This window comes from Trachypithecus francoisi, unplaced genomic scaffold (assembly GCF_009764315.1).
Source record: "Trachypithecus francoisi isolate TF-2019V2 unplaced genomic scaffold, Tfra_2.0 Lachesis_group7, whole genome shotgun sequence".
NCBI lineage: Eukaryota > Metazoa > Chordata > Mammalia > Primates > Cercopithecidae > Trachypithecus > Trachypithecus francoisi.
Genome location: NW_022681472.1, coordinates 26,839,450 through 26,866,418, shown reverse-complemented (window position 1 = coordinate 26,866,418; position 26,969 = coordinate 26,839,450). Strand labels below are relative to the sequence as shown.

Below are 26,969 nucleotides of genomic sequence, written 5' to 3'. Positions count from 1 at the left end.
TTCCATGGTACAGCTAATAGTTAATTACCTCCTTAACTTTACTGTTAAAAGCTAATCATGTTGGAGTTTGAATGGAAAACATTCCACAAAATAGTGGTATACATTCAATTTGGCAGATTTAATATCATTCTTAAAATAAATAGAGGATGTTTTACTTGGTTACATTTCAGCAGAAGGCTCCTGGGAGCAGGACCCTCATTGTAGGTCTCGTGCTGGTGGGGAAAGAGCAGGTCATGGAAGTGACCACTCCAAATGCCAGCAAGGATCATAGTGTCAGCCATCCAGACACAGTTCCAAAGGCTCCATAAAGAAGCCAGGGAGGTAGTGCCATGGCATGGACCACAAGAAAAATAAATTTATATGAAGCCAGGAAGACTGGAAGTATAGTATTTGGGGATACTCTATTTGCCATTCTTTGAACAGTTTGAATTACAAAATGTTGAATACTTCCACATATTGATTTTAATCATGTGGAAGAAATAATGGCTAAGATTTTGCTTTTTTAAGAAAATGCATTAGTCTTTAAGTGCTGGTTATATTTTGCAACTTACTATACTGTTATTTTTGAGAAATATTCATCTCATAAAAAGCATAGAAACAAAGAGATTAGTAAACTGTTGGACCAGGTAATAGCATGCATGCTGACTTCTAAAGTTATTTCAAAGTAAACACAAATAGAAGAAAAAGTAACTTCAAAGTGCCTCATTTATTGACAACTTCAAAACTGTAAAATAGCTTTATTTTCATTATTGGAATGAAAAGGAAAAGGGACACTCGTATTATTTTATCCTTTGTTTTCTCAGTGTTTATTTGTTATACTTAATTTGATTAATCAACTGTTTACTCATGAAGTTTTAGAAAAGTCCAAGTTACCTTTTAGACTGTTGTAATGAGTTCCTTGTATCTGTCCTTGTCTCTCTCTCATATATATATATATAACATTTGTAATATGTATTAAATATTACAAATGTAATGTAAATATCATGTGTGTGTGTGTGTATATATATATATATATATATATATTTGCTTATCTTTTTTATCATGCCCTTAACCTAAAACACTAAACTCTTCTACCAAAATTGAAGACTTCCTCCATATAACCAGGCAGGTATCTAGGCAACAGCTGGCTCTGTCAGATAAAACCTGGTTGGCGATACAGCCTGTGAAAGATATTGTCTCCTTGAGGGTTTTCAAACATTTCATTACAGTTGAATATTTCAAGTATTTTCCCTTTCCAGATAAAATTATGTAATTTTTTATTGGGGAAAAAGCATATTGGAAAAATTTAAAATTCCTTTTCATACATTTATGTATTGAGATTTCCATGGCAAATATGAAATAACAATGCTTTCTTCTATTACCTTTTACTAGTAGCAATGTTCAACACATTTTCCTAATTTTGTAGTTATGTGTATGACTGTATTTAGGGAACAATTTAGTCCTTAAAGGGTATGGTTAAGTTACATAATATAGTTATAGTTGGTGAAGATTTAGAAATAGGAGGCTATCAATACGCTACAAGCTGGGTGTTATTAATAGCTTAAATGTGGCTGTTTATCATAGGATAACTTACTTTTGGTTTAAATTTTATGCGATAGTAATTATTATATACTGGATATTCAGAAGTAGTAACCATACACAATTTATGGGGAAATGTGATTGTTTTTAATCCATCTAATTTTGCTTCAGGAAAATGAAACTCTGTAAAAGTAGTAAATATGCACATGGATATTACTTTTAGTCAGTGACTGAGCTCTTTGTTACATAATTATGTAGCATGAGCTATATCACATCAATTAGTGGTCACATTACATTCATCATAGTTTTACTAATTTTCTTCATAATTATATGCATCATTTATTTAATATTTCATTTAGTTATATAAATACAAATTAAATTTCAACATAAAAACATATAATATGATACATTTAACTATAATGTGGGCAAGTAACTTGTATATAAATGTGATACACTTTACATAATATTCCCACTGTTTTGATTTTGTATAGTTCTTATATTCTGGATTTGTCAGTGTAATCTTTCATGGATTAGAAAAATAATTTCTTACTCTCATGTCTAAAATAATTTTTAAACAATTGGAAGCATGACTACAACAGCTAAATGTAAAATTTCAAACATTGTTTAATTCTCCAACCAACACCTCAAATTTTAGATTTTATAGAGCTTAGAAATAAATATGGTTGCAAAAGTATTTACTGTTTGATATCATAGATTGAATTACCATAACATTACATTTTATCTGACAGTGCTGGAAATCTCCATTACAAGTTGTATTTTATTTTCTGCATATATACTTTAGTATATTGAATAACTGATACTTCTGGTCTGAGAAAGTGCAGTAGGTGGTAACATAATTCTATTTCTGCTGCATATATGAACAGATCCAATAGCAATCAACTGTTTCTTGACCTGGTTTCCCAAATATGGTAGATGCCTAGCCCATGATTCCTTGCTGGTACTATACAAAATGAAATCCTAGGTGAGTTTGCAGTTTAAGCTGTAGCTTATGTTTGACAAAGTGTTCTTTCTGAGGAATTCAGACTGGCATACTTTCGGCAGTTGGGGGGAAGTCTGTATTAAATTTTGGTCATTAGCAGCTTTTTAATTTTTTGTTTTCATTGGAATGGTGCTTTCATTTACATATTAGCAATATAAAGTTATGATTGTGTCTATGTGTTTTATTAGTTGATGATCTGGAAATGTATTATAAAGTCATGCAAAAAGTTGTGATTTTTAAAATTTTTTTCACATCTATCAAGCGCCTAAAAAATGAGGATGCTTTTTTTTTTTTTTTAAAATAAAAAACCTAATAAGTAGAATAGTGTTCTATGGGTGATGAAAAACAGTTTTAAGAAAACTCCAGTGGGTATAAAGATTTTATTTTAGAGCACAAAATTGGTTACAATCAGTGACTAGCATCAAAATAAACAAACGATGCCTTCTTTGAATATATGAAATCAACATAATGGTTAAGTCTTATCACCAAAGTCATGTATCTGCATAAAACATACCTTAACTGAAGCTCAGCTCTTTAGGTGAGTGTTATAGACTGTCATGCATAGATTCTGAGGTAAGAATTTTTTTTAAAGAATAAACTGTAAAGAAAGAGTTCTAGATAACATGAATCTTTTCCAAAAATCATTTTAAAATATTAACACTGAAACATTATCTGGTTCATATCCAAGGAATTATTCATTGAAGACTTGCCATTCTAGAAATCATTTAGGATTCATCCTTCAGGCTTTCATTATTAAACTGATAATAGCTTGCACGTTTGCTTTTTCGCTTTCTACTTAAAGGGAAATCGCCATTCTAGTTTTTTATTTCCCCCAGACCTGTTTCAGTAGTAGGTACGTTAGTTAGGAAATAAATTCTGAAAAGTAGTGGATTCCCCAAGTTTCAGGGCCTGAAAAAAGTTTAGGAAAAGTGTAAAAGATAACGTGTAACTACTCCCCAAAGATCTTAATTGGTAACTACTGTTGCAAGAGGACGCGTGTGTGTTGACCGTGTCTCAGAGAAGTTATTCTCACACAGCTGTTTATTCAGATAGCGTGGGGCGCGTTCATTTACATAATAATTTTTTTTTTTTTTTTTTTAAGCAGCAAGGTTGAGTCAGACAGAGCAGTGATCCTTTCAATTGTTGCGTTTAAACCAATAAGGTTAGGACAAGAGAATAGCTGTGGTTTGCGTTGCAAAAACCAAAAAAAAAAAAAAAAAAAAAAGAAGAACAAGAAAAAAAAAAAAAAAAGCCCCGAGGCTCCATGGGCAGACCTACAAGGCTGCGCAAACAAATCGAGGGATGAGATTCTGCTGTTTCTTTGTCTAGGGTTCTCAGATGCTATCTGCGGCTGCTGTTTGGTGGGGAAGGAGCGCAGGGCGCAAAGCTGTTACGAAACAGAACGGTGGGAGCTGATGGCTCCGAGTTTGGGGCGAGGTAGAAACTCTCCAGTGCCACTTCCGACTTTAAGCCTTCCTGTTGCCGTCCACTGTGCCGGGTTTCTTCCTGGGGAACGCGTTTTCGCTCAGTCGCTCGGCAGCCCGAGCGTGCGGCAGCGGCCAGGCGCCTGCCCCCTGCGCCGAGCTTTCCCCCGCAGAGGCGCTCCGCTCCCAGAAGCGCCGCGGCTGCACCAGAGCGCCTGAGAGCCCTCGCGCGTCCCAATCCAGGAGCAAAACTATGTCAGGAATGGAGGTTTGCTAACCCAGAAAATTCGAAGGAACACATTAAACTGGTGGATGCAGCAGATGTAAGCGCTGTAAGTACAAGCTGACTGTTTGAAAAATTGTAGTGACTGACAACAGCTGTTCTGTGGGCAAAGCCCAAGCTAACAGGAGCGCTTTTATTATTGTTTTGATTTGTTTTCAAAGAAAAACATTATGGCATGGGGAAAATTATGACACTTTGTACCTAGTACTTTATGAGCCACAGGGCTTCATCCTAGAAGTAGAATTTCCAACGTCCAAATTATGAGCAATTAGGATCATTAAGAGAGAATTACAAATTAATTGTTAACAATTACTTTTGTCATGCTCTAGATAAATAAATATAATGCAGGACTATATTCTTGTAGGGAGATGACTTCATATCTCTTTTCTGAATTGCTGCACAAATCTCAGATATATTTGTGTGATATTGAATAAAGCGGTACGTATGTGTTCATTGCAATACATAAATAACTTTTCTTACACGCTTTAATTTGATATGAAAAAATGAAGCATTTAACATTTGAAAGGACAACAGGTAACAACGTTAAACTGATAGCACTTTTTAAGGAAGAAAATCTTTTTGCTTCAATAAATGAATTTCCCAAACGTTATATTAAACAAACTTATCTTCAAAAGGTGATATAACAAATATTTACCCAATTAATATGTTTTTCTCTTATTGACACTTTGTAAGGCTTGACTGGACCTTGAAGTTAAAAACAAGATCTGTAAACTTTTGAATTATCAATTAAAATATTTGCCATTCAAAATCAGTATATGAATTGTTAATGACTCATGGGTTTATATTTCTTGGGAGGAGTTTTTGAACACATTTAAGCATAGCATTTGCAAGAATTCAATAAATTCAGAGCTGTCATTGAATTCAGACAAACGTTTTTATGTTTTATTTCTTAAAATGGCAAGGGGTACAAAAAGTTGATAGTAAGCACATAGTGTAGTTTTATAGGTTTGAGATTGTTTTTATAATGTGTCTTTCAAAGTAGGTTTTATTTTATGCTTGCGTGAGTCTTCCCTGCCCCCCCCAAGTCCGGGGTCTGAGGACATGCACACATGTATAGTCATGCTTTTGCATTATCAAATATTTGCTATTTGACTTTTTCCATGCTTGAGTTCTCCCAAGGCCCAAAGTGTTCAGTAAGTGAGCACGCAGTCATGGATTTTCAATCTTTGAACATTCTTTGCGGTGACAGACATAGAAGCCTAATTGAGCCACTATTCAGTTTTAGAGGGCCAAATGGAAGTCCACTGCTGTGTGAGTTTCATAGACATGATAAATGATTTTCTCAAAAGAAAATTTCCATTTGTGAAAATCAAGTAAGAATACATTGTAAAGAAGAAAAACACTTGCAGCTAGAATAAAACCACTTGTTTAATCAAATATCAAAAGTATTTCATTCAACATTTTAAATAAATTGATATTGAAAACAATCCTTTAAAGCTATAGGTAGCATCCATGTGGTTTAAATACTTATTTGTTTTTTCATGCGGACTCTATTTTGTCATTTTCTTTAAACGACGCATTGCAAAAAGTAATGTAGTATACTACATTAAAATAATCAGCAGTAGTATTAAAGCATTTATTTTATGGAGTCTTTGATAAAGAAGGAAATACAGTGTTAACATTTAAAAAACATCTACGTCTCCCTAGAACTTCATTTCAATTTTAGGTTTAGGGTATTATTTTTAAAATTTAAGTTTTCATTACAACACTGATGCCATAGTTGGAGATATCGATTGAGGAGAAATTTTAGCAAGAATATACCCTGCTTAAAACACAGATTTATGGCTAAGGAAATTTTATATATATATATAAAATACATTCTGATGAGAAAATTGCCATTGTCTTTCAAATTTGGAGTGCTCAGGTTGATCTGTGGTTGGACAAAACTAGCTTGCCTGCCAACTCTATTTATTTAGATAAGCTCAGTACTTTCACTTTGAAAATTTCTTTTCAGTTTGAAAAAAAAAGTTTTAAATTATAGTCATTTTATAAAAATTGCTTCTAGCAAGCAAAAAAAGCCTATGGAAACCCCATAATTTAGACAAGTACCTACATTTTATTTGCTCTGTGCTGCTGAGATTTAGAATCCCTTTCCATTTACAGTTTACTTTTCACAGAACATTATTAACTTTTGGCTTCACGCATGATCTTCTGTCAGATGCTTTTGATTTGTAATTTAGCAAAGTATAATAAACAGTGCAAAAGTCATGAATTTTGCTCTGCATCCTGAGCTCTGTGGTAGGGAAAATGTGATAAAATGTGTACCTTAAGTCTTGTTTGATGATCTCTCAAAGCAAGTTTGCCTTCTGGAAATAATTTCTGGGGTTGAAGAGCATGGTATTAACAGATTTAATGTGGCTATTCAATGGATTGGCGAAGTACTATGTGAGGTTTAACAAAATGAGAGAGACAAATTGAACATCAACAAAAGTTACATCTGTGAAGAATTATAAATTTAATTAGAAAAAAGGCAAACTTAAAAGACCTCATTAACTAATCAGAAGTCAAAGTTACTAGTTTAGGATTCTTGAATTTGAATTCTAAGAAGTTCTGCTTGTTGCTATTTGTATTTTCACAACTCTGTCGATATGCGACCTGAGTATTCTATACAATGAGTTTTAAAAAGCATTAAAGTGAAATGACTTGATTGTAATATAAGATAACCATTTGTTATGTTATGGGAAATATTTTTGCACTCATAGAAGTATTTGAATTAAAAATACCAGATTAGGAGAAGACAAACATACTAAGTTTATGGGTGTAAAGCAGAAAATGTGAACTTACTGAATGCCTCACATCACTTTTCTACAAATAATAAAATAATATTTTTCTCTTTTGAATGGAAATATCCCTAATTATTTTCAAAACACATTGTGGTTTTAGACCTTTACAACACAGAAACTTCCAGAGATATTATCAGACATGAGAGGAAATCAACAGCAATCAGAAATAGGTGTTCTTTTTAGATAAGTCATTATAAGACTATGTTTCCTTCTGCACTGTAATCTTGTACTACACATAAAAAACTAAAAGCATGTGAAGTGTAGCATTTTGTAAACTGTAACTAATTTTGCTCACATCTGTGTCTAATTGTTGTCTGCATTCGCATTCTTGAGAGTAGATTTATTTTTCCTGGACCACGATGTGGATTCAGCTGACCAGCCTAAGTGAGGATTAGTTGTTTTAAAGTTATTTTGATTAAAGAGTCATTTTTAAATACAGTAACACACAACACATGGTTTAAATAATCCTTGAGACACAAAAGAATATATCTGAAGTATACTTAATGAAATGTAGATCATGCGTATGGACTTTCAAAAGTTGTAGAGTATGAAAATACAGTAGAGTCTAGTTGAACCAGCATAAAAGAAATGTGTTATAGTGAAAATGCATTTTTTCAGTGAAATGTGGTAGAATAATTCTTGTTTTGAAGTTCATTTTTTCTTTATTAACAGTAGTTTGACTTTGAAATTTAAATATGATTGGTTAAAGCACAAATATAAATCTAACCAAACTTTCAAAGTATATACTGAAACTAAAATTATATTTCCAACATTGTACTTTCCAGCTAATGTTAAAATGGAAATGTACTTTAACATTTAACAGAAAGAATGCTTTAAATACTCTTTCACATAATTAAGCCAGGAGAGTTCTTAAAACTAAGTTAGTTCTCACCTATAATTTATTCCAGGTGCATAAAAGTGGAGAAAAAAAAAAAGAAAAAGGAAATTTATCCTTGAGGTATATTGCTGGAGTTTCTAAAGGAAACCACTTAAACTTGTGTGAGAACATTCATTTTTAACAAAAATTGCAGAAGGCTGTTATCACGGAATGACACATCTGTAGGCATTGAAATTTAATTTTTATCTTATACTCAAGCATCCTTTAAAAATTGTTTTTCATCCTGCAAATATTGTAGAAACATGTACCTAGAAATTTTACGTAACATTATACCAAGACAGTTAGACTTTAAAGATGCTTTATTCTTGCTAGAAAGGTAGTATTTCTTATTTCATAAATCATAATTAAAAAATAACAGGACTTAACAGAAGACGTTTGGTTGGATAACTGTAATGCCATTTGAGATGCTTCAGTTCTCATCTTTGTTCTGTAACCCTAATTGATGTCAGTTCAGGTTGAATGAAAATGCACATCAAAGATTTGGAATTCTGAGCCATTTTTAAACGTTTTGCAGAATGCTCTCCTACTGAGGCGTTAGCCCGAGCCTACAAGCCAGCAGTCTGGCCTTACCTGAGCTTTATCACCTGCTGGCAGTTTGAGCTGCTTCTGGAAGACAAGCAGTGACTGTCAAAGCCTGCACATTAGTTAAGTTGTTCAGTGAAGTCCTGAAGTACAGATTCGTCTAGAAAAAAGAAAGACTAAAATGTAAGCTGACTAGGATGGTGAACTGATTATTAAACTTTCCATTTTCTTTCTCGGTTCAAAAGTTGGAAAATCTACCAAAAATGCTAACTACATTTTCTAGTTTACTGGGCAGAACTGAATAAGAACTCATTGAATTTTAAATTGGCGAGGGTAAATGAGCACATTGTTCAGTGGAGTGACTTTGGGTATGAAAACTTGCCTTTGCCATCTATAGCTAGTCCAGCATTGTCTGAAAGTTGCCCAGAAGCTGTTTTAGTGAATGTTAAATGACAAATAGTAAATGTAGGAGAAAATCATTATGATAAGGATAAGAAACTGTCAGGAGTCAAAGGGGTGGGCGGGAGCTCTATTTCAGCTGGTGATAACAGAAGATGAAAGATCTTCTGAGGATGCTGGAGGATTACTGCTTGAACTATTGCTGTTAAACATGCTCATTTTGTCAATCGCTATTTTTTTTCCAAGCACCTTTTCCAAGCTGCCTGGGCAAGGCTGCTTTGCATGTTGATTGGGGGAGGGGTAATCCCGTTTGCAGCTGTCATAGGCCAGTGATGAATCACTATCACGTCATTTGGCTGCCTTCCCCCCCCCGACAAGGGGAGGAGGAGGATAGACCTGCAGGAGGAAACAACAGTTGAGACCTCAACTTAAAGACAATATGCCTTTCACTGCTGCAGTATCCTCCTTTTTCTCTTTTGGTTAAAAGAGAGCATTGTCGTTCTCAACCATGTGCTCTGTATAATTAAGAGCTGACACTGAAGCAGAGTAACAACAGCTTCTAATTTTTTTTACCCCTGATCACAGGTGCAAACATCTCAAGCCAGTTCAGATGTTGCTGTTTCCTCAAGTTGCAGGTAAGGATATTGTTGATATTTGACATTTTTGGAGATTACCTTTCTGTGACCCGTATCTATTTTTGTCTAGTGTTTCTTAATTATTTCTATTAATAGCAACAGCCTCTGTTGGAAATTACTTAACAGTTTGTATGTGTGCGCTTGTAAAACATTTTAAGTATGTAGAAAGGGAATAGGAACCTCAGTTTGAAAATAATTATGGGCTATAGTTTCTAGTGTTAGGAAAACTGTGAATGTGTAATGAGAATCAGGAGAGAAAAATTGGATTTTAGACCATTTCTAGTTTGAATTCAGAATATTTGTGGAAGTCAAAGCTCACTTTAGAAGTAAAATGGTTCATGTGAAACTGTTTTAAAAACTGATACCCATAGTCAATGTAAGTGCGACCTCTAAATTAAAATGACTGTAGCTTTTATTGACCTGATAGGGTGAGGAGCAAATAGTATTAACTTTATATATGTAAACATTAAACTTCCATCTTTTTTCTTAGAAAAACATACAAAGTATAAAATAAATGGGCCCTAAACTTTTAAGAAATTGACTGTAAGAAAATAATGGTATCTAAGTGTGTTTTTAGTGACTTTAAATAAATTCTCTCTTCACTAATAGGGTATTAAATATAAATGTATAGTTCTGAAATTGTGAACATGAGTAGTGGCTTTTGTACCTTTTATAGAAGAAGTAACTGCAGAGTCTAAGAACTTTCAGGGGGCATTTAACTGGTTTTATATGGTAAAATTGCAAAATTATAGCACTGAAGTAGAATTGTTGTTATTTCCCAGAGTAAGTGACAGCTGAGGTATTCCAAGTGCTAATGCTTGCAGGGACCCACTGTATGTTGGCCTTATCCCTTTTCAATTGGGCACGCTGTATGTAATCCACAAAGCAAACAAGTGAGCCGACATCATAATGTTTTAATGCTGCATTTGTTTCAAGGGAAACAGAGGAACAATTAAGTAGTTTGCCAGAGTAAACACATGCATCAGGACTATCTCATTCCCTGTCACTAGACTATAGGTTTCAAGTGTTTTATTTGGTTTGGAGACCCATTAAATTACAATTGGGTGGTAAATTATAAGGGAGTACCTGGTGCTAATTTATTAGATGAAAAAGATTCCCCAGAAAAGTGATCTATTTCTCTTTTACTTCTTTACATAGTTGCCTTTTCTTTTAGAAAAGTAATGCCTTTGGTCCTTTTTATTATAAAAAGAAAAAGATGACTGTATTTTTTCTTTGAAAAGTAGAATAGGTGTCATTGTCTCACATTAGACCTTGTGACTTGATGAACTGTGTAAGAGAAAAAATGAAATTTTAAAAACTTCAGGTGACTGGCTGGATAGGTAAAGCAAGTGACATCTTTTGATAGTACATATGATGAAGGGATGCCTGAAGTCAAAATGTGAGATGAATTATTTTGAGTCTAAGAAATAGATACAATGGGACTTTTGTGCGAGTGTGTTTCAAAGCAGGTGTCAAGTCATTAGCGCATTAAATAGTGGTGTTATGAATTTGGTACATCTGTCAAACGGAAGGCTTCTTGTCTTTAGGTCTATGGAAATGCAGGATCTAACCAGCCCGCATAGCCGTCTGAGTGGTAGTAGTGAATCCCCCAGTGGCCCCAAACTCGATAACTCTCATATAAATAGTAATTCCATGACTCCCAATGGCACCGAAGGTGAGTGTCTGCCTTCTCACTGTTTACTTTGCACCTTGTTTCTTCATCAGTATATGCTTTGTTATTAGTTGGTTTGTTATTAGTTGAAATCATTAATATGATTTCTGTTGTCAAATTTGTAAAACTACTGTTATATTTCCTCTTTAGGTAATAATGTGACTTACGAATCCGTATTCATTGTTAGGAGATTCATGTTTCCATGTTATTGTAACATTGTATAGATTGGTTTTGTTTCGCCAAATGCATATACATATATACACATGTGTATTATACATATTTGTGTGCATAACATTTTTAACCTTTGAGTGTGTTTTATCTTCTTATTGATCATGTCCACACTGCAATATCAATTTGTGTTGTTTTGTTGTATGACCAATTAAAACTTGGTATTATTTCCTTTATTTTATTTTCCCTTTTGTTGTTAAATATAGCCGAATTTGTTTAAATGGAAACATTGGACTGGATTGTTTCTAAATATCAATGAAATAATTTGCCTAGTGTTCTTATGGCTTTGGCTGTGAAAATATAAATAAGTAAAAAAAGTATTGTTTATGGAGTATACAACATCATTTAGGTGATATACACACAATTTATTTACTTAAAGATTAAATAGCATACTTTAAATGTAGAACAATTACAATTATTTCTATGTAATTAATACATATGAATATTTATATAAATTTTATATAAGTAGAAATACCTACTTTGATCCATGTATACTTAAGATTAAACATATAAGGTTATATGTATTGTCGCTACCTCTTATGCAGTCATTTAGGTACTATGCATATTTTTACAACTTCAACATATGGAAAGATACATTATATATTGCATTATATTTATTTCTACTGTAGTCTATTGAAAAATTATTTCTTCATAGATAATATTTTGCTTATTTATTCATTACTAAGCCTCAGGACCTTGATGACTCAGAGCATACCTTTCACTAGAAGTTCGATAAATTGTCCATGTTAGAATATTCCAGAATTCCATCCATATACAAAACTCTTAACCATCATTTCCCAGTCACCATGGTGATCCTTCATTACACAATTTTTAAAAAAAAATAAAGCTAACTGCTGTAAAATTATTCTTTTTTGATGTGATATTCCAATATGTATTAGTGAAGGCTTTTAAAACTTAAAATGTTATATAATTTTTAATAATAGGAAAAATATAAAATCAGTTGTTTCTGATATGAGATGCTTTGATTTTTATTCCAGCAGTGATTCTTTGAATGTGTAAATATTCTGCATTTTTCTTTTAGCATAAATACATTCATTTCAAGTGTTTATGAAAAATGGGTACTATCAAAAATGGAAACTTTGCTGATGTAGCAGAAAATTAATCTCTGCATGAGGTGCCTTTTCATCTGAAACTTTTTTCTTCCCATTTTGATAGGCAGTCGGAGAGAAATTTAAATTATTTATAGGAAAGTAGTTCTAGTGTGTAAGTGGATTTTACAGAGCAAATAAAATAAAAGCAAGCAGTCCTGTTTCCTCTCCTTTTGGGCTTTGGCTTCAGGTAAAGCATGCCTACTGTGGAGTACAGACTGGGTGTGGATATAGTCACCCAGACCGCGGCAGGTCCCTGTGCCGGCAGGCCTCATGTGAGAGTCAGCGTGAGGGGGGCCACTGACAGGAGCTGCAGAAGGCCCATAGGTGACCTTTAACAGGCATTTCCATCATTGTGAAGTCCAGATAAGACAGTCATTCAAATTAACTTAAATATAAGGAAGACTAAGTATGTTAAAATATTTTGCTCAATAGAATATACCAGTACATATTTGGAAGAGCAATTATGAAATACTGGTAGTTAATTTTTTTGTACCTGAAGAAATGAATAGGACTAATACGTTTTCGTTTTCTCAACATTTTATTGGCAAGTTCTCTCCTACAAAATAAGAACCACGCAGTACTGAAACAGAGTGTGTGTTTAGGGTTCCCCTTAGATAGCTTTATGTGAGTGATGTGTGGTTTGTTTTCTAAGCACATGTGGAGGAATAACGTATTTCTGAATATTTACTTTTTATAGCTTGATATCACATTCATATTTAGGAATACCGCATTTTATTAGATTTTTGCATAACTAAAATAAGTTCAAACTATTAAAACATTTTAGGTAATTATGTGATCTCCTCAACCAAACTGGAAAATACATAGAATTTATTCTTTATCTTAAACTTAATTGTTTTATGTCTTGGAAATGAATTTTTTTAGACTTGACTTCAGACAAATACACAATTACTCATCTCACCCTGTTTCAGGCAATCTTCGTTAATGTACTTTACAAGCGTTGTGGTGGTTAGAAAGTGAAGGTAGAAGGTATCGATATAAATGAGAATAAATGAAGTTTCTCAATCTCCTGACATATTGTTTTATTTTAGTAGTCAGTTTGAAAATATGGACCCAAAGTTCCCTCATGATTGATGTTACGTGTCTGTTTAGATACAAACAATATTCAATATTAGAAAGTTCTAGGTTTTTAATTAAGTGTGTGAATCAGTTTATCATGCTACTTATATGTCTCATAATATATCTATTTCATTCCTCTCTGTCACCACTAGATTAGTTAAGCTTAAAATTAGTGAATTCATTAATGTCTGGCAAACTTCTCTGGCATATAGTCATTATAGATTTTCCTATTTCTTCTTTTAAATCTTATTTAGTTTGAAAACAGCAGTGTTTACTGATGAATTAAAGGAATGAAATCAAGAAATTCATTACAATTTAAGAGTCTTTAAAATGTCAATCACCTCCCCTAACTCTACAATGAACATTTTCAGCTACATATGCCATGATTTATATTTAAGTGACTTCTCTGCAGCCCAATTGAAAATCATCTCAGCCCAATAGAAATTAATTAGGTCAATGGAACTTCCATTTAGTTTACACAGTTGCTGGCTTTGCCTGCATTTATATAGGTTGTCTTTTTTCACTCAGAGATATTTTTTATTTCCTGCCACCACTTGTTCCTATAATGAGGCTAAGAAAACAAGAAAATCTCCTGTATCAAAAACCATAACTTCATCTGAAGAACAAACAAGAAGGGAATGGAATGGAAAGGCAGAGAATATTAAGTTTCTTCTTAAGTCTGCTGCCAAATTATCCTAAGACTCAATGTTTGTAGGTTCTGTACTCACAGGCTAGTGCCTATTTTCATGGTTCATCTAAGGGATAAAGACAGAAAGACACTGAGCTACAGCCTCAAGTACTGTGCTTTTTTATTTCCTAAATGAAATGTTCTTCAGTTATAATAGTTGTTTGTTTCATATTTCAAAACTTTCAACTATTCACAGTTTTATACATCCTTCCAACCCCTCTGTGAATTGTTACTGTTGAAGTTAACCAGTGATTGGTTTCACCCAGTTTATACATCTTTGCAATATAAAAATATAAACAGGTAAAAATAGAAAATAGTAGCGTAAATGAACGCTCGACTTGCAATGAGGAAAGCACCGTAAGAAGTGATATGTTTCCAAATGAATTAATGCATATTTTTGTTACTATTAACTCAAGCTTGACCTAGCAGACACTAATGGATGGTTATGAAAACACCAACCATGGCCTGTCTTTCAACTGTTTTCCCTCTTCCTTTGGACAGTTAGTCTGAAAAACTTGTCTTGAAACAGATAGATTTGTCTTTAGGTGATGTAAAACCAAATGCAATTGGAGGCCAAGATGGAACAGAAATTCTGTTCCATGTATTATATTGTTAAAGCATAGCTTTTAAGAAATAGGCTTCTTGGTGATGCTTCTATTAGATGATCATCAAATCTGAGAGGATTTGTAATGTTTGGGAATCTGTGCAAGCCTTTACATGGTAAAGGCTTTGTGTTAATATTTGTGTTAAGCATGAGAAGTAGTTGGGAAAGGTTCCTTCGAAGGACTCAGGGCTGTGGCCCTAAAAGGATTTTTATTTACGTACGTAATTAAGGCCTTGTTTGCAAAGCAGTGATTCTTTCCATCTTTGTTTTCGCTGGTTGTCTTAAGTCCATGGGAGCTTAAGATTGGTCAGTTCATATATTGCTGGTTTGAGTGTTTATTTTTGGTTGTCTTGGAGTAAGGAGTGAGGAAGGCCAAAAAAAGTGTGAGCAAGCAAAAATCAGAGCTCTAATTCTGAGTTTTCTCTATTGTAAACTTAGACTCAGACTCAAGAAGAAGCTTAAACTTGTCTTGAAAGGGATAGATTTGTCTTTAGATGACGTAAAACCAGATGCAGTTGGAATCTTCACTGCACATAGGGTTTCAGGAATTCTGAAGGTAATTCAAATAGTAATTTTGAATTGGTAGATCAGATTTCCTAGGTGATAACAGATACAATCTTGAATTAGGTAGCTAAATTTTCTGCGTTTAAAATTTACTGTGTATTACATATTTTAGGCTGATAGGCTCAGTTTTATACATTATCAGAATCATTTTAAGCTGTTTTTATCATTTTTACAAAACTTAGAACACTAGTAAATTATCTGGATTTGTTTTTCTCGCTGTAATTTTAATTTAGTAAAATATTATGCTATCCAACTAGATTATTTTTAAGAAATCTGATTTACAAGAAATATCTAAACAGGGGCAGATGTGTATAAAATTATGGTTTGAGGCTGTATTTTATAGTCTATGTTTATATATTTGTGGTTAAATATTCTGTTGTCAATAGAAACATGGTAATATAACTTTATTATTGTTTACATTCTGCACAGGATTTAGTTTCTGGAAGATTAAGGGACATTGTGAATAAAAGAGTTTCTAAATGACATTTTTAGTTTGTCTGTAACCACAGAATTGGCCTCTTATAAATTGTTCTTAAATAAAAGTCATGAAAGAAAGAACAAATAATTTGTTAGGATTTAATATTTTCCTATGTTGTATATATAGGAATAATTTTCACATGTCTGTTGCTAATTAATTATAATAATGCTGGCTAATATTTATGAATAACCTATTAGTCACTGTGATGACCATTTTCTATGTTTTGCTTTATTAATCTTTAGAAAACAAATTTAAAAACATTGTCAGCAAAATAGCTAAGAGTCTGGGCTTGAATTTCAGCTTCACTATTTGCTGGCTGTATGAATTCAGACAAGTCAGCCTCTGGGTGGCTATTTTCTCATCTGTAAAATGGGGATAATAACAGAACTTACATCAGGCTTTCTGTGAGGATGTAACATAAAATTTGCAGCATGATTGGAACGTATAAGTGCTCGGTATTTATTAACTGCTATGCCATATATAATTAAGTCACTTCTACAGTGTGATTCCCATTTTATGCACAAAAAAAATCCAAGACTTAAACACCAAGTTTAAAGGCACATGGCTTGTAATTGGTACCACTGGCATCTGAGCAGGTACTTGAATTAAGTTCTGAGTCCAGAGCCTGGGTTTTTAATCATTATATTATTCTCTGGAGAGAATATGTGATTTGCATCATCTACAAATGCCTTTTCTAATACCTTTTACTAAACATTGGTGCTTTCATTGCCACACTGGTGCCTTCATGGCTGGATGATGCCATTCCCTAGCAAACAGCAGCGCTATGCAAGAACCAGTGGCAGAGGCTCTGATGACAAGGACTTTGTTATAAGGATGACTCTTCAGGGTGGTTACAGTCCGGTCTTGAAGTTCTGATGTGCATGAGTGTGTGAGATTCCTTCCTGTGGTCCACGTGCACATTGTATTGCATCATTAGGTTAACTTTAGGGGATTGTTTCTTGTTTTCAAAGCTTTAGACTTAATTATAATTTCATCAACTGTCTGCCTGTTAAGCCTCTCTGAGATCAAATGGAGATGGGAAATCATCTCTGCTTTTCATTATAATGGTCATTATCATATGCACATTTGGTTTGGGGCAGTGTTACTGTGAAATTTAAAAACTGGTTGCAGTTTTGCTACTGCTCAGAGTAAATGTTTTCTACCTCAGAAAATATTTCTAAGTAGGTGGTAAATTTGGTCACACTTTTCTTGACTTCGAGAACAAAATTATACCAGCCAAACAACACTGTTGGCATTTGTTGGGGCTCCATTGGAGTAGTAATGACCAAATCTGAGAGTTGAGAACATGCTTGGGATGTTCTAGGATCAGCAAGGAGCCCCGTGTGGCTGGAGGAGAGAGAATGGCTGGGAGTAAAAGAGGTAAAATCAGAGGAATAGAGGGGTGGCACATGTGAGCCTTGTAGGGTGGCAGATAGGCTCTAGCCTCTCACCTGCAGCTAACTGTATCTTTCATAATAAGAATAGGAACTCCAGTGCTGATTGCCTGCAACTAGGCTCAGGGTTTCCAGAGCGAGGCTTCCTGATAACTAAGGTCTAGGTGTAGACAACTTTTCCCTACTTCCAGTTGCTAATAGTATAGAGAATCACAGTTCTGTGGCATCTCTGTGCTGCCTGGGCCAGAACTTTGGTATGAGCAGAAATATATCTCCCTGAGAACATCCAATATTCTGGGAGAAACCTCTGGTTTCCTCCCGGGAGATATGTGAACATTTAGTGAATGGTAGTATTTGGGCAAATTCATATGCGTTTGGTGACAGATTCCGTGCTTTTAAGTAAGTCCTGATTTCTTATGATATCCAAGGATGCCTTGGTGTGAACAGTATATAAATAAAGTGGGGTCTGTTACATTTCTTCTCACCTTGCTAACTTGAAGTAAGGGTCAAGAGTAATTCATTCTCCTGTCTTTCACTCTAAGCATACAATATGGTAGAAAAAAATACATACATATTACAAATTTTCCACTTTAGCTTTGGGTAGGAAAAAAATTATCTGTTACATGTCAGTGACTGTCAGATATTGCTTATACTATAGTGGAGAGAAAGCAAGTCTTCATAAGGTTATCAAGGGTTTGTGTTAATTTTTAGGACACACAATTTGTAAGTGAGAGCTTATTATGATTATGTTCATGGTAATTTGCTAGTTTTACAGATTTTGAATTTTGTTTTGTTTTGTTTTTGCATGCCTCCAGTATCCCATTATACCAAAAAAATGGTAGACAGACTCTACCAAACACATTCCAAAGAGGTATGTTTATGTACTCCTCATAATACAAATTAGGAACTTTTTTCTTAACATTGTAACATGAATCAAAATCTATAATCCTTACCCATTTTATCATTGTATTTATTACTAATAAGGGCATTTTAAGTGGAAAGAATCCTTTTTGTCAACAATAAAGAATATGAACTACATTGACTAAGTTTTTGAGTACATCATATGCCTTCTACCTACATTTATCCTCAAAACAATCTTTAGGGTAACTTTTAGGCACCTCATTTTAAAGAGTTTAAGTGACTAGTCTGTGTATACAGTGTATTAACTGTGTTGCAGAAGAGATGCAAAGGCCTAACAGGCTGATTTCAAAGCTATATTCTTTACACTTTAAAACATGGACTCCCCAATAGCACTGCTTAGGTTACTAGCCAAAAAGCTGAGTTCTTGCTGAAATAGTTTATCTTCCCTAAGAAGTGTTTATGTTACCTTATCTAAGATTGTGGCCAAGATGAAAGATATGCAACATTCATTTATATGTGTGCTTCACCTAGAAGAGTTTCTAAGTTTCTCGAAGCGGGGACACACGTGTTCACTCTATGTCCTTAGCATCTAATGGGAGAATTGGCAATAAAGTCAAATAAAAAAGTTGTTAAATGAATGCCTCATATTACTAAGCATATAATGTACATGAATGATTATAAGAGAAGAACATTCATTAAGTTTGTTTACAATGCATTAAGGATTCAATAAATATCTAGAGCCTGTTTTTCAAATATTTGAAATTGATCATTTCACAGACAGTTCATATAGTTGCTATGGGCTGTCCATCCACAGAACATCCACAGTCAACATTGTTGCAGGTTGTGAATTTGATCTATAGTGACTGACTTGCTTTTGACCCATAGTAAATAACTGCTTCATAAATAGAAACTTCAACTGTTAGTATATTAATAGTGATGAAGCAACTTCCACATACATCTGTTCCAAGAAACTACTGAATGATATAAGGATAAGGCAGTTAATAAACCAACTTAGGGTTGGTGTGTAGATGGTAAGATGGTAAAGGAATAGTTGGAAGTAAACATTTTGAAGGTGGGGAAAAATTGCAGGAAGAAGGATATATATGTATTCACTGAAGTAAAAAAATAAAAATGTCTATGTATATATGTGTGTGTGTGTATGTGTGTATATATGTAGTATATCTGTACTGTATATCCACAATTACATTGTTAATTTGAGAAATATTTATTAAGTGATTCTATCTAGAAATATACCAAACTCCGTTCTAGCCAAGAAGAAGTTCGCTATTTAATGTGATTTACCACCATACTTTAAGATAAGGACTATATTCTGCAGAGGAGGAGGACGTCTAATCCTCACTGAAGTGATTGTGGATTGTGGGGATGCACACTGGTGATGCTTAACCTGAGTCCTGAAGGAGAGGTAGGAGAATACTGAGTGCCATGCCAGGAAGAAAGAGAGAGCTTGAGCTTTATAGCTGTGGCAAAGACATTCCGAATGGCAGAAGAGTGTGTGTGCATATGCACGCGCGCACGCGTGCATGTGTGTGCGTGTGTGTGTGTGTAAGATGAGAAGCATGCACAGAGATGGGGCTTAGATGCCAAAGATGATGATGAAGGGCTCAAGATATGAAGTTCAAGAATTTGGATTCAACTGTACAGGAGCTGTGGGAGCTGAAGACTTGTGAGTTGGAAAGTGGTATGATTGGGTTTGTGTTTTAGAAATGCACTTAGGTAGTATTTTGAAACTGTATTCAAGGGGTAGTGGGCATTAAGAAGGGACCCTAGGTGAGAAGAAATGAAGGCATTTTATCTGAAATCATGTGCTTATTTACATATTATTATCTTTTTCTGAACATATCTGATACTTGCCTTACAGAGAGTAACGTGGAAAATGAGTAATATTAGAAATATAGGAAGAATTGCATGCTTGTGAGAGCAGTTTTGTAGTCAGACTTACCTGAACTAAAAAAATCACAATCACAATTCTGCTTTTTATTCACGGCAACTAACATATGCATGTTGAGAACAGGGCAGGGAGCAAAGAAAGAGTCCTGAAGGCTGCCTGCCTCTGTTTGAAGCTCTGCCACTTATTAGTTACCAAGTGTGATGACGAATACTTACTTAACTGCTCTATGCCTCTACTTCCTGGTCTGTAAAATGAAGGTGATGATACTGCTTGCCTGTAGTGTTGCTATAACTGTTAGATGAGTTGGTAAAGTGCTTAGAACAGAATCTGGCTCCTAGAAAATGCTCAATGTCCACTGGCTATTATTTATTACTTCTGAGCCTCTGCCTTCTTTGCTGTAGAATGGCATTGCCCCTTCATCACAGGTGCATGACAGTTAGTCTATCCAAAATACTAAGTGTAGTTACTGGTATCTACTACATACTCAAAACATAGCAGCTATTATTAAATAATGTTATATTTTTAAAAAGAAACATATCTTCTGGGACTGGCTACTGTAATGTCTCCAGGTGAGGAAAGGATATATTCTCCTCCTTTGGGATCCTGCATATCAAGCACGGCCTTTGCAGGTATTTGCAGTACTTGAGGTACTTAGTAATTAGTTGTTCAATTAATACTCAATGTGGGTAGGGTTTATGTCTGGGTGCTCCTGTGAGTTGGTGAAGGATGGGAAGAAACATGATCTGAGATGTATGTTTAGTAGATTGATTACCTTTTAGGCAAGTAAGCCGTTTTCCCACATTGATATGGTTGAGGTTGTGAGTCTGAGCCAGCTCATCTGCTTCCAATCTTCATGCACTGATTTATTTTACCACCCGCTAATTTGCAACATACCCTGATATACTTTTATTCAGTGCCCTGGTATTCTTGGACCTTCTTATTGCTGTACCATTCACTGATTGTCCAGATCTGTATCAAACGAATGATTAAGGATGATAAAACCATATTCAGAAAACACTGGGCTTTTTGGCTGATTTACAAAAGATATGGCAATTAAAGAAACGTGAAACTGTGTGATCATGGACTATTTAACATCTTTAAGCTGCAGTTTCCTCATCTATGAAATTACACAATAATAATAAATATCTCATAAAGTTGCGATGAGGAGCAAACAACCTATTGCTTGTAAAGTGCTTAGCAAAATGCGTGGCATATAGTAGGTGCTCAATATTCAATAAATATAAACTACATTTAAAATTATTACTCATCCATCCATTCTAAAAGTCTACTTTAATATTGCCTGTGTCATAAATTGAGAATGTTGTATTGCTATCTGCATTTTTATTGGTACAATCTTTTCATACTGTTGTGCCATGCTTCCATTATTATAATAAGCTAAAAATGTTTTGATCTCACTTTGCTTTCTAAATGTAATATGTATCTATTGAAAGTCATTGAATGACACATTTAAGATTTATGCATTGGATTATATAAAAATTTTACTTTAAAAAGTCAAAAATAAATATGAACTCTAGTTAATGATATGAATGCTGAAGTGTTTAGGGGAAGTGTATTATATCTGCAACTTCCTTTAAAATATATTAAAAATAAGATAGTTTTTTGAAGGATAGACATACAAAAGTAAATATAGTAACATGCTAATTGTAGAGTCCAGGTGATACATTTATATGTGTTCACTGTGTAATTCTTCCAACTTTCCTGTCTGTATGATAAATTTTCTAGCATAATATTGGAGAAAAATGGAATCTAGTATTTATTTATTTTTTACTGTATACAAATAAACTCTGCCAGATTCTAGAAGAAATATAAAGAGGTGTATGGTACTGCTCTTGTGTGAAAGATGATTTATGCCAATTGGGTCATTTTAGTTATATCCAACTGTACTATTTTGTTTTCTGTTGCTTAGAATACTCTAAACAAGGTAATTTATAAAGAAAAGGAATTTATTTCTTACAGTTATGAAGGCTAAGTCCAAGGTCAAGGGCCTGCATCTGGTGAGGGCCTTCTTGCTAGTGAGGACTCTCTATATACAGAGTTCCAAGATGGCACAGAGTGTCACATGGGGAGGGCACGGAGCATGCTTACATGCTAGCTCAGGTTCCTCTTCCTCTTCTCATAAAGCCACCAGTTTCCCTCTTCTGATAAACCATTAATCCATGAACCCATTAGCCCATGAATGGATTAACACTTTCTCGAGGGTGGAGTGCTTGTGATCCAATTACCTTTTAAAGTTCCCACCTTTCAATACTGACACATTGGGGATTAAGTTTCAAAATGAGTTTTGGAGGGAGTAAATATTCAAACCATAGCACCAACTAAATCAGTTGAAAGAGTAGGGGGGTAAAGCACTTGGGGAATAAAGCACCAGCTCCAAGAGCTGAATTTTCTTCAAGCCCAGCTGCTGAAATGGCCTGCTGTACCCTTCAAACCAGTTTACCTAGTAACTAGTGAAACAGCCTGCCATGACTCCAGGACTAATTTTACCTACAGCCACCAGTCACCAGTCAGAGTTTGGCAGCCTCCCAAAGCTTCTCTAGTGCCAATGAGCTTTTCAAAACAAAATGTAACATTTCTTTTTCTAATAAAAACCTCCAACCTTCTCTTTGTTCTTAGGACATACTGAAGACCATTCCGCTCTGTGTATCTGTACTGAATTGCAATTCTGTGATTTTCAAACAAACAAAATATTTAATTTAGATATTTGTCTATTTTATGTTGACCATAACACGTGGCTTAAGGAGCTCACAAGCTTGTTAAGGAAGATAAGACTTTTTAAACATTTAGCAAAAACTAAAAGGTAATATGCCAAATAAATTATGGAGACTAGGATTTTCAGTCTGTGGCTTACACTTCCTCAGTAGTTGGAGAACAAGTACCAAAGGTCTGCAAATTCAAAAGGTTTGTCTGTAGGGTGAGGAAATTAACAGGCCACATATATATTTAACTCTTTCATATATGGACATTCTGTTACGTTTATTAAAATACACGTTTTTTGTCTACAAATTCACAGTAGGTTTTTGTCAAACACTTTGGGTTCTGAAATATTTTGGTGTTCGAGGGCTTCATTCTCAAGAAGGTTAGAAGCCACAGATCCGAACAAAAGTGCTCTCAGAGTATAGAAGAAAGAGCTCTTCAGCTTGCTAAGGTCTGGCCAGGCTTCAAGGAGGAGATGGAATCTGAGCTGAGTATTGGGAAATGGGTAGAATTTGAATAGGTGGAGAAGAGATGGAATGCATTCTAAATGAGGAAACAATACAAACAAAGGTAGGATAGTTTGGGAGACTGTTAGGAAACCAGTTTAGCTGAAGAAGGAATTGATAGTAGATAAGGTTGGAAGGATCAGTTGGAGCCAAACTGTGGAGGACCCTGAATAGTAAGCTAAGGAATTTGGATTTCATCCTGGAGTCGGTAGAGAAGCCACTGAATATTTTGAGCAAGGGGCTGATATGGTGGGAGTGTTTTAGGTGTTGATCTGGCAGCAGTTGCAAGGATAGACTGGATTGGGGGACAGATGAGCATTAGTGTAGAGGCTCATGTAATCTTCTCAGATTGTATGTGTTAGGAAACTGAGCTATTGTGGAAGAATGAGTTGCAAAACAAAAAGGAATGTGGAGTTGTAAAAGACATTACAAAGGAGCAGTTATGATTTACCATATATTATTTCTTTTACAAAAAAAGTCAATTAGTCTAGACCACCCCATAAGTAATTGCACATGCTGCTATTAATATATGCTGTACTTTCCATGAATAGCAGGTTTTGAAATGGACCAATGTTTCTTTTTGGCCATGTATACCCTTAAATTCAAGTTTAGTCTGTATGTGTTTATTTGGCTTTCATAAGATTGTACCAGGTGTACCATTGAACAGCTAATGTTTTTTCCTGCCCTCCTTTAAGATAAAGATGGCCTCAACTTTACTCTTTGGAGAGATAATGATCATATGCTATATAGCCAATGCAAACACAAAAGAATGTCTTGTTTTCTAAATAGGAATTAACTAAAGAAAACACATTTAGTTCATGGCTATATGCACTTTTAGGTGAAGCAGAAATAATCAAATGGGTACTTGTAATATTGAATTAATCATGCATTTAGAGTGAGATGTCAAATGTATAAATTTAGCAATGTTGCTTTTTTCCACTTTCATATTTTATGCAACAATTTTATTCTCTTCACATCTCCCTCGCCTCCCCTTTTTAAATCATTTGACACAGTTTCTAAAAACACATTTCTATTTCTGCCTCATGGTTTGAGAAAGAGACTCATTAAATCTGTGAGCGATACTGTCATTGAATCTAACCCGTAACATAGCATTGCATGTTTGTGCTTTTGCGATCCTCTACAGCATCATTGTGTTGCTCTATAAAGGGTTCTTTTAAGGCTTATTTGCAGCCATACCCAACATTTGCTTTTGTGGGTTATGTCCCATGAATTATTACAAATGTATGATAATTTATTTACCTTTCTTTTTACTGATTCAGGTGGGATCCTCTCTAAACCTACAAAAATTTCAGTAATTGATAGTTTATGCTAATGTGTCTTCTCCAAACAGTACCCTTTTCAAAATAACATAACTGACACATGTTCTGTAAATTAGACGCTTTGCAAAACTTGCTTATCAGTAGACTGAGTGATGATTTGGAGGGAATAAACTGTCATCTTGATTTTAGCATAAACAGTGTCTTTATTTGTCCTGTGCAATGTCCCTAGTAGTATGAAGTCACTTGTAACCTGTTTTTTAAGTCAGTTTATCTTTATTCATTCCCTCAGTAAATATTGATTTCCAGCTGCAAACCAAACCTTGGGCTAAGTCCTGTAGAGATACAGTCATGTAAATAAAAAAAATGTAGCCTAGTGTTTTTGGTCTTAGAGGATCTTTTTATGTCATGAAGCAGTTTATCATATATTGAAATGGATAAGACTTTCCAATATGAAATGAGGTAGAATAGGACATATATTCTAAAGGAGGCACAGACACAGACATAGTTCAAGGAATAAGAAACCACCCCTGAGTACTAGATCAGAGAAGACTTAAGGAAACAGGTGGGATTTTAGTTGAACCTTGAAGAAACTGTGGGATTGAGTCATATGTAAAATTCATAGAATATTCTGGGAAGGGTACTACAAAGCTGTAGATTTGAGGAAGCATTAAATATCTTAGGAGGCCAGTTGGTTTAAATGATGTCCAGTATATGGATATGTGGTTCTTTATCTGTAAATGGGGATATTAGTGCCACACAGGGAAGTTGGGACAATTAGATGAGATTTTGTATTTTTTCAGTACTCTTGTATTCCTGCAAATTATTCTTTGTTATGCAAATATAAAGTGTATGAAAGAAATGAAAAGTAAAGCAAAGAAAATAAGAAAAGTTCTGTGTCAGAGTATAGGGGGCCTTAAATACATGATTAGAGATTGGGAACTTAATTCAGAAGAAAGTGGAGAACCTGCTGAAGACCCCAGAGCCAGTAGTGACTCATGCACATCTAAATTATGAACAGATAAATATTTGTTTCCAAAGCAGGGAGAATAGATGCTTAAAGTCCAATTTGCTGACTTTCATAAGAGAAGAGGCAAAAGGTAATTAGGATAGTGACTGTGAAATTAGAAAGAAGATGCTTGTAAAAGATTAGAGTAGTGGAAATTATAGAGTGTGGCCAGGACAGAAATGATTGTGAGAGAAAATGCAGACAAGAAGGAGGTGAAATTATAGAACCACAGAGTAGACAAAGGAAGAAAACCCAGAGAAAAAGAAATACAGTGGGGAGAAGAGAACTATTGCTATGTTATATTGAACAATGATTTTTTAAAAAGTGTCAAGGAATAAGGCTCATTCTATACAATTGAGGAAAGTTAGGATTAAGTAGAGTTTAAACTGGGCAGTTGGGAAAGTCTCATTGGTAAAACAGGTTAAATCCTGCTCAAGGAAAGGAAACCTTCATTGACATTAATTCTTGGAAAACTGGGAAATGTTGCAGGAAGATGAAGGATTTAATGCAGCATCAACATTCTTTAGAAAATAGTTGGTGTGGAAGGGAAATAGTTGGTGGGGAAGGGCTAAAGATGGTGAGGGATGAAGTATGTCTCGGGAGCTTAAGGAACGTGGAAAAAACTCAGTGGAAACTGTTCCAGACAGTTGTCAAGAGATAGAAAAGGGGGTCTGGCAAGCAACAGGGTGACTCAAAAGAATAAAGACAGAATACAATTAAGTGCACTGCCAGCATGCTGGCACCTGTTCTGACATACTCATCCATCTGGAACAGCAGCAGAACAGTGAACAATGAGAGATTGCCCATCCTGAGACTAAAAATTGGCAAAAAAGATGCTAGGAGAAATGAGACCACACATCATCCTAGGATGGGAGCTAGACATGACTGGCTCTGGGTTTCAGGCTAGGCAAGGGAGGCTGTGAAGCAGGAGTGGGAGAATAGATAGGGATTTGGAAAGATGGGATATTCTGATGAGGAGTAATAGCAAGTAAGTGAATGAATGAGGTGAAAGGTGATATTTCATGGAGGTAATGCAATTCCAGGTATGGGTGCAACTGAACATTTTAATAACCAATATGGAATGAAGGTAACTCTTTTTGAAGTAGAAGAGATGAAGGAATCATAAAGAGTGGGAGAGGGATGGTAAACTGAGTTTTTAAAGTCCCTGCATAATATGGTAGGAAACAAAACTAAAAGAAAGATTGAGTTTGTGCCAAGCAAAGACAAGCTGTGCTTACTCTAACAGTTTGAGAAAAGTTGTGATATGAGCTTAGGTGCTGCTGGGGAGGGCCTGCCGGTCACCCAGGCTGCTGCCTTCCCTGCACGTCGCGGCGTGCATTATTTGTAACGCACAGGCTGGCTCCTAGTCCAGCAGGCAGTACTGTCCTTTGT

At 34.8% G+C, this 26,969-nt stretch overlaps 1 protein-coding gene across 4 annotated transcripts in view; it reads left to right on the top strand.

Moving 5' to 3' along the window:
- Positions 1–3,669: 3,669 nt before the first annotated feature.
- EYA1 (EYA transcriptional coactivator and phosphatase 1) overlaps positions 3,670–26,969 on the top strand; it is a 165,223-nt gene continuing 141,923 nt past the window's right edge. For 3 of the 4 annotated variants that reach the window (XM_033202798.1, XM_033202796.1, XM_033202797.1), the window contains exons 1-3: positions 3,823–4,274; positions 9,434–9,483; positions 11,031–11,158. In XM_033202798.1, coding sequence (XP_033058689.1) covers positions 11,035–11,158 — 124 coding nt within the window. In that variant the 5' untranslated portion in view covers positions 3,823–4,274; positions 9,434–9,483; positions 11,031–11,034. Of the gene's footprint in view, positions 4,275–9,433; positions 9,484–11,030; positions 11,159–26,969 lie in introns of all 4 variants that reach the window. The other variant, XM_033202795.1, reaches the window with a different exon arrangement.